Source organism: Chelon labrosus (assembly GCF_963514085.1).
Source record: "Chelon labrosus genome assembly, chromosome: 9".
Lineage (NCBI taxonomy): Eukaryota > Metazoa > Chordata > Actinopteri > Mugiliformes > Mugilidae > Chelon > Chelon labrosus.
This window is the reverse complement of record NC_140359.1, coordinates 24,039,235-24,047,918: the sequence shown is the minus strand read 5'-3', so window position 1 is coordinate 24,047,918 and position 8,684 is coordinate 24,039,235. Positions and strand designations below refer to the sequence as shown.

Sequence of the window (8,684 nt, the reverse complement as noted above, 5' to 3'; positions counted from 1 at the left end):
TGGACAATTAGACCAAAAATAGCATGTGCTACTGTTGATGATATCATATACATCCCCTTTGCTGTTTTGTCCTGCATTCCTTTGCCCGAGGCCCTGCTCCTGAACCCTGCTGTGCAAACTGCTGTCTTTTACTTCAACCAGTGAGGTGACTCATTGGTTGTCTCGTTGACTTATTGTGTTAATTTCTTCTTTTCAAAATGTTTTACTTAATTTAACCCTGCTTTTGTGCAGGATAGAAGTTGGTTGAGTATAACTATTTAAAGCAACGCTGTAGTTTCATTCATCACATAGACTGTACTGTGCTGTTTCCCTCCATGAATTCTATTGAATCGCATTGCGTTTATGTAATGCAGATCAATACTGAACATGCACAGTATATTTTAATAATATACCACGGGACGTCTTTGTTAAGGGTTGAATTTTATAACTAAATAAACATTTTACACCTTTCAGAAAGTTTATATGGATACATTGCAGATCAAAATTAAATGAATATGAGCCTTTCTTAGACACAATAACATAAAACGTCCATTAGCCAAGAGGACATGTAACAAAACATTGGCACTGGCAAGATATAACGTATTGCAAATGGGAGATTATTATATTATTATTATTATGTAATACTGTGTATGTTTTCTTTATATTTCGACACAATAATTATGCTTTATGAAGGCAACAATGAAATTATTGTTCAAAGTTTGTTATAGATTTCAATTATCCCCCATAGCATCTTGTATTTTCTGTATTCTTGTTCTAATGTAATGTTACCGGATGCTTCGTTACGTAACTCGGCGTCACCACGGAGCTGCTGCGAAACCCGGAAGAGAGCGGCGTCGACGTGCGTGTGTCCAATGTTTACATTCGCTGCAGACCCCCAAAATGAATCCCCCGATGATCATCTCGACCAGCTCGGTTTCCACAACGAAAAGTAAGACCGCGTGAAACCAGGCGACATGCTGTACTTTGTCTGTGGTTGTGCAGAGAGTCGGTGTCACATGGTTAGAAATGTGGGTCAGCTAGCCGTTAGCTGCTAACGCTAGCCGCTTCTTTAAAACAGAGCAGGAATGACATTTGTAGTCGCTAATTAAGCTGTTGGGCAACTAGTTGTGAGTTGTCATGGCTGCAGAATGACAGCTCTGAGTCATGTTAGCATTTCAGCTGCAGTTCTGTCAGATTGTCCAGGAATTTAAGTTAGCTTGTTTGGCTAACACTCTAACTTTTTAGATAACAGCTAACGGTTTAATATCTAGAGGATAGAATCTGATCAGTGAAGTCCTGAATTTAAAATCTAATCTTTGTTATTGGAGCTAGTTGCTGCAAACCTAACAACCTTCCTAATAATAGAAACTAAATAGTTTAATGTGGTTTAACTTTAGCTCCCTACTTAGCTGTCACTGATGTTGGAAAAACAGTTTAACCTCTGAGAGATCCATGTAAAGGAGTGTGTATCCTAAAAGAGCTTTAGATAATCAGACTATAGTTTAAAGATTAAGGTGCAATTTAGGTCTGTTGTCTTCTGCAGGCTTACAATGTATTCTAAATCACTTTTAATGTCATCCAGACTACATACTATAGTTAGAAATGAGGAGAATTAAAGTTGCATTCACAGCAAGTCACACTCATCTGCCAGTTTACCAATGCAGTTTAATACTGTGTGTCATTTAGGAGAGCTTTTGATTCACCGTGACTTCACTTCAGATCGGAGGGTTTTATTGTTACAGTCAGGTGTCGGTCCCCAGAGCGGAAAACATTCAGCTGTGTTCTGCATGTGCAGGGAAACGAGAGGCAGAGCGCTCGGTCAACTGGACGGCCGAGGAAACTCAGGTGCTGCTGTGCGCGTGGAGCGACGAGCGCGTCCAGAAGAGCTTGGCAGAGAACCTCCGCAACCGCCACGTCTTCAAGCACCTCTCGGCTCGCATGAGCGAAATGGGCTTCTGCCGGAGCCCTCACCAGTGCCGGCTCCGCGTGAAGACTCTGAAGGCGAACTACGTGAGAGCCAAGCTTCAGAGGAACTTCGGCAGCTCGCAGCCTTGCAGTTTTAAGTACTTCGCGGAGATGGATGCGGTGTTGGGGAGAAGGTCGGTGGCGGAGGAAGGAGGGCTCCACTTTATTTCCGGAGAGGGGATGGCCGAGCACCGTTTTGACTCCATGGACGGTACAAGAAGCGTCCCCTCGGATTTGAATTCTAACGCAGAGGTTGGTGGGCACCATTTTGGTTCTTTAGAGAGTGAAGGAAGGCAACGTTTGAGCTCTCTAGAGGAGAGGACGGGCTGTCATCTGGACTCCTCTGAAGTCAAGCTGGAGGACAGGCAGGAGTCGACGGAAGAGTTTGAATTCAGTGACACGGGATACTCGCCACATCCGAGAAACAGACACCACAAGGTTTATCTGGAAACAGCCCTCCATCCTGAAAGTAGTGGTATGTACTGTGATTACTATTAAAATAACTAGTGGTTAAAATGATGAGACATTCTTCTCATTAATAGTCTCATACCTGTACTATTTTACCTGTGCCGTAGGTACAACAGTGGAAAACGGCTTCAGCACTCCTTCCCCACACGTAGCCGCGCCTCTACCTGCTGAAGCGCTTCCTCCACCCCCCGCCCCCCCGTCCGCTGCCTCTCCCCTTTTGGCACCTCTGCACGAAAGCCCCGGCAACCTCCCCGCCTCCGCTCGCCACCTCCCCGAGCCCTCCTCCCTCGAACCCGCCCTCAAACACCTCTCGGATTGCTTCCAGCGGCTGGTGTCGGAGACCCGCGGCCTGCTGGTGCAGCTGGAGAGCCAGAGGCAGGACCACGCGCGCTGGCACCAGGAGCTCCTGGCCCAGTGGCTGCAGAGGGAGGAGCGCCAGCAGAGGGAGACGGCCGAGAGGGAGGAGAGGAGGGAGAAGGCTCGCATGGAGCACGAGATCAGAGTCTTGGAGCTCCTCACCGGTCTGAGCAGGCAACAGGGGTGCAGATGTGGAGACGGCCAGAACTTATCCGAGGCGCTGAGCGCTCCGAATCACGCCACGAAAAAAGACAGACGTTAGGATGCACTCGCATTTATGCTTTTTACAGTTATTAACCCAAAGTGTGCAATTGTATTCAAGCTCAGGTGGAAATAGATAACAGCACTGATAATGCAAATAGCCTCATTCTGTTCACCCTGATTTAGCTTTAACCCCCCTCCGAGTGGTCTGGAGTGAGATTTCGATGGAACCAAATACAGGAAATTGCACTTAAAATGTCCAGTAGTGATGCACAGGTCAAGGGATGCCTTAACATTAACTGCGATGTTTATTATTCTGCTGTTCCATTTCATCTTGTATCCCACATTGTCTCCCTAATACGGATGCCCTTGTATTATCTATTAAAGCAATCTGTCAGTGCACCTTGAATGTTTATGCAATGTACTGAGTTAATCCAGGCAGCGTCTCCAATGTTATGTTTCTCATAACAGGCTTCGCTACAGGGCCATTTGAAGTTACGTAACCTCACCGCAGGAGCTGAGAGCAGCACGTCTTTATAGACCCTCAGTATCTTCTGCTCTTCTGCATATTAACAGCCAGATGTATGTTTTCTACGAACCTTGCCCTATCCTGCGCAGCACTACTGTTAGAGTGAGAAAATGATTGTTGGCCGAGTCCCAGGAAGTTTAAGAGAAGAACTTGCAGTGTAGAGGGGGACTTCTTCTTTTCTTTGTTCCCGTTACATCTATTAGGGGATTTCTTCTGTGTAGGCTGATTATCCAAGGTATAATGGAAAAGTTCCATGTACTTTTTGCATATGAATAAAAAAAAAAATATTTTCAACCATTTTTGGATTCCCAGTGAAGTCTGTATTTAACACTGTAGTTAACACCGTACTTGTGGCTTATTGTGCATCATCGCTTCCTCGGCAGTTGTTACTTTTATTAGAAAACTTTAATAATAGCATTAGACTGCTGGACTAGAAAGTGACCGAAGATTAGTCACAGTTTGTTCTTTCTTTTCCAATCGAACCTTGGGTCAAAAAACATAAATCTGTAGTTTCTGATCATATCTTGACATTTCAAATGTTGTGAAGATGCATTTGAACTGATAAGTCTAAGTCTAGTTTTTTGGGATGGATTGTTATTTTTAGTATGGTCATACCAATCAGGCATAACATTATGACCACCTTCCTAATATTGTGTAGGTCTCACTTGTGCCTCCAAAACAGTTGTGACTCATCAGAGAATGGACATGGGCCTTCTGAAGGTGTCCTGTGGTGTCTGGCTTTGGGTCCTATGGATTGAGGGGAGGGGTCTCTGTGGATCATCCCACAGATACTTGATCAGTTTGGGATCTAGTGACTTTGGAGGCCAGGTCAACACCTTGTGCTGTTCTTCATGGTTGTTTTTTAGTTGTTTCTAAAGTGTTTTTGTGTGTGTGTCTGTGTCAGGCTGCATCCTGCTGGGGATGGCTGCTGCCATCAAGGAGTGTCATTGCTATGGGGTGGGGGTGCCTGGTCTGGTCTAGGTGGGTGCTCCATGTCAAGGTCCAACATATTCCCAGCAGAACATTCAATTGCCACAAGATGGTCAATGTTATTCACTTCTCCTGTCAGTGGTCATAATGTTGTGGGTGATCAGTGTATGTGCATATACAGTGTATCAAATTAACTTTTGTTATATAAGCGAAATATCCACAGTATGGAGAATGACTCCGTGACAAGCAGACTCTTTATTGTTTCATCATCCTGTACATGTAGTTCAATCATCTCTCAGCTTGCACGTCCCAGCCTTGGCTCCCTCTGTGACCTGTGTGGCTGCAGGGGGGACAGAAAATGGGAAACGCCTCACTGTAAATTTGTCCCGCCCGTCTTCACCGCTCAGTGTTGAAGCTATACTGGGAATGTAGGCGCAGACGTCTTCAGTCGGTGTTTGTTTATTTCCCCGCAGGAGCATTTCATATCAGGACATCAGGCTGGATGTCACCCCTTGCATAAGAGACCTTTAGCACAGTTCATACGCTCGGGCTCTGATGTCTTCAGTCATACGGCGTGACAGCGAATCTGTGGACACGATGTACTCGACCGCATCATCATCATCGTGACTGCTCCGATTTGTTGTTTAGGCTTAAATAGACTTTATTGATTTACAAGGGAAATTGCTTGATCACATTAGCTCAATTGCACATAAAAACACTCTAGAAAAAGAAAAATGGGTGTAAGACAGTTTAAAATATATTAGAAAAATAAAAATTAAGCAAAAAAAAAAAAATAAATGTGTGCAAATCTACAAGAGAGGTAAATGTACACTATATACATAGATATTTTATTTATCCCGAGGGATATTCGCTGTCCTGTAGCTTCAGCACATAGAAACAGATATAAAATATATTTGTGATATAATCAAATAAATATATATTATACAGTGGTGTCAGCAATGACCACAGTCCAGTTGGCTCTAAACTCTTGTTTGAAGCCTTATCAAATGAGCTGCGCTTTTCTGCGATGGGAAATGTCTCTTCCTGTAACACACTGTGCCGCTCTCACACGTTTACAGGAATCCCATTTAGTAAACCTGCAGGCTGTAGCTGCCCCATGCTGATTGTTGCCTGAAAAGACAAACTGGAAATCTTTCACTCAGCCATTCAGCGCTGGCTGCCCTGGAGGAGTGTGAACGAGCTGAAATTGAAAAAGCCCCACCTCCTTCTGGCATTGAAATGCAAAAAAGAAAGGAAAAAAAAAATACAAACAGGCTGTAATCAATACTGGTTAGGCTGGTTTCCTTTTACACGGAGGAAAAACAATCACTTAAGGGCTGCCGGTATCACGCGTTGTTCTTATTGTCAACAAATCTGATGGATGTAAAAACGAACAATGAATCTATCTGACCCCAAAAGTATATTTTTGTGTTTGCGAGGTGACCCGTTTCTGTTTCAGTCCCACATACAGTGAATTATTCCAAATATCCAAATACTCACCATAGCACCAAATCTGGTTTAATCCGCCAACTGAAAATAGTCCCCAATAAATCTACCCTGTCCTCCTGCTTGGGTTGTATTTGCAAAACGGCTACAGTGGCCAACTGGAACGACATATTTGCAGCTTTTTTCCCTGATGTTTTTAATATTTATAATGTGCATTACTAGTTGCCATAGACAGGGCAGTCAGACAGTGCTGAAAGAAAAGACTAGCGCTTTCTTGGTTTTGGCCTTTCCATGGGACATTTAGGGCAGTAAGAAAATCTTTACAACCGAGTCTTGTCTTGCCTCTATTCTTCTTGATACGATTGCTATTAATGGTGGTAAAGACAGGGTGAAACTCAAATAATTTGCTTCAAGGATTTGTTTCTTGACCAGTTCTAATCAGTGGTTTTCAGCAGGTTTATTTGTTTTTGCAAAATGCAAGCAACAGAGTTGACCATAAAAGCCTACAGTAAGGTTCAGGACCCGTCCATTGTTTGTAGCGTCCGCAGACGTTACCGTGAAGTGTTTGTGCCACCATGATCTCCAGCATTGTGATTACAAGCCGGAGACGGCGAGAGAAAAGCCAGATTAGTCCATATACGCAAATCTGCGCTAATCCCAGATTACATAATACCTCTGGATGTTGATGAGATTTGGGATGATTCGTCGTTATTTCACCACGGCTTATTATTCTTCCCGGAAATGTGGAGGAAGGCAGCCAAGCGCAAAGGTTTCTCCGGCTAAACCAACATCCACTGGGTCATCTTCATACTGTACAGTAGGTCACATTTCTACAGTGCCTCTCTTTAACTGCAGTCAAATTTATCCCAAAGAAGAAGAAATAATTGAATCTATTGTCTTTTTTTTTAATCTAAAGTTAATAGGAACAGTAGGCTATTTTTGAACAAATGCGTATCTGTTTTGTTAAAATATGAGATATAAAAAAGAAAATCCTTCTCCTCTCAGACTTCCATTGATGAATACATTGGTGGTTGCTGCTTTGTTTAAAAAAAATGCAGTAAATCCATAAAATCATAATCCTGTAACTCAGCACGCAGAACATGCCAAGGGTTTGCCAGAGAACACCGCATCAAGGGATTTAATACAGTTGTCATTTAAATGCGATTGTGGTTTGCGTGTTTATTCCTTTAATCCGTACCAACATTTTTCCCAAGTCCAGTGCTTCCCCCTCATTCTGGACTCGAAAGGCGGCTTCCTTTTTACGTGCCGCCCGTTTAGAGACAGTTGTCGTCTTGATTTATGTCCATAAACGGCGGTTTGTGGACCTCGACTTGACCTTTTGTTGTGTGGAGGGCAGAGAAAGAGGCTGAGCTGTTCAGTGTCGTTTTAAGATGCAGCGCTTATGCGGATATAACTGTCTTTTACTCTCGGTATTCCTGAAGTTTTAACATTTATGACCTGAAATGGGCAGAGTATGTGGCCCGATTATTGTTGCAGGCATTGCAGTCTCAGTCAGGGTATCTGTTGCTCCATCAAGATGTTGCGGTCGACCTTTTTTGGTACCTGAATCATCTGCTTTACAGGATTCAGACTCTATTATAGTGGCACAAAAAGAGTCTAATCAGAAAGATGATGGGTGAGTTTAAATCAGTGTCTGGCCCAAATATGATTGTGTAGTTTATAATAGTGGGACCACACTCGATGCAGACAAAAAGAAGACAGAAATAGACAATCAATGCTGTCCTCTGTGTGGGACCTAAGGTGATGTGTCTTTGCCGGAAAAATGAGATTTGTACATATTCATGGTCCCCAGAGGATGGATCTCTGGGGACCAGAGGGACCAGAGATCCATGGGTAGCAAATGTTAGCAACCAAGCAGCTAAACTAAGATAATGAACATGTTAAACATCACACTTGCAAAACATCTTGTTAGCAGCGTCATTATTAGTGTGTTAATTTTAACACGTAGCTAGCTGAAAGCAACACCAGGAGGCAGGGCTGCATCGTTATCATTTACTCTAAAAGCAAATTTAAAAGGCAATATCTGTAAACTACACGGATCTATCTGTCTGTAACTTTATAAAAGACAAGATGAATGCACCATACCACGCAAAGAAGACGCGTCATCATCTCCACAAGGCATGAACCGCTGAAAGATCAGCAGAAAGAAACGTGGGCTGCACGTACACCGATGAGGCATAACATTAACATTACTATTGTGTAGGTCTCCCTTGTGTCTCCAAAACATTTGTGACTCATCAGAGAACGGACATGGGCCTTCTGAGGGTGTCCTGTGGTGTCTGGCAACAGAATCAGGGGAGGGGCCTCCGTGGATCATCCCACAGATACTTGATCAGTTTGGTATCTAGTGAATTTGGAGGCCAGGTCAACACCTTGTGCTGTTCTTCATGTTTTGTTTTTTAAGGTAAACCGTTTTTGTGTGTGTGCCTGTATCAGGCTGCATCCAGCTGGGGATGGCTGCTGCCATCAAGGAGTGTCATTGCTATGGGGTGGGGGTGCCTGGTCTGGTCTAGGTGGGTGCTACATGAAGTAACATCCACATGAATAAACGCCAGGTCTGAAAGTTTCCCAGCAGAAGATTAAATTGTCACAAGATGGTTGATGTTATTTACTTCTACTGGTTTTAATGTTGTGGCTGATCGGTGTTCAGGACATAGGTCTGGAGAAATTTATCACAAGTCAGAGAAATCAGAGGACTCTGATTTATTTATTAAGTGTCCTAACTGTTAAATAAATCTATTTGTAACTGCACAGATATCGCCCATAAGAAGGTAAATGCACATGGAAC

At 43.4% G+C, this 8,684-nt stretch overlaps 1 protein-coding gene across 1 annotated transcript; it reads left to right on the top strand.

The window, feature by feature from the left end:
• Window positions 1-478: 478 nt before the first annotated feature.
• Window positions 479-3,822, top strand: LOC311492616 (uncharacterized protein). The gene is made up of 3 exons (XM_084550942.1): window positions 479-928; window positions 1,775-2,419; window positions 2,520-3,822. The coding sequence occupies exons 1-3, from the start codon at window positions 772-774 to the stop codon at window positions 3,029-3,031; spliced, it is 1,314 nt and encodes a 437-aa protein (XP_084407068.1). The 5' UTR covers window positions 479-771; the 3' UTR covers window positions 3,032-3,822.
• Window positions 3,823-8,684: the final 4,862 nt, after the last annotated feature.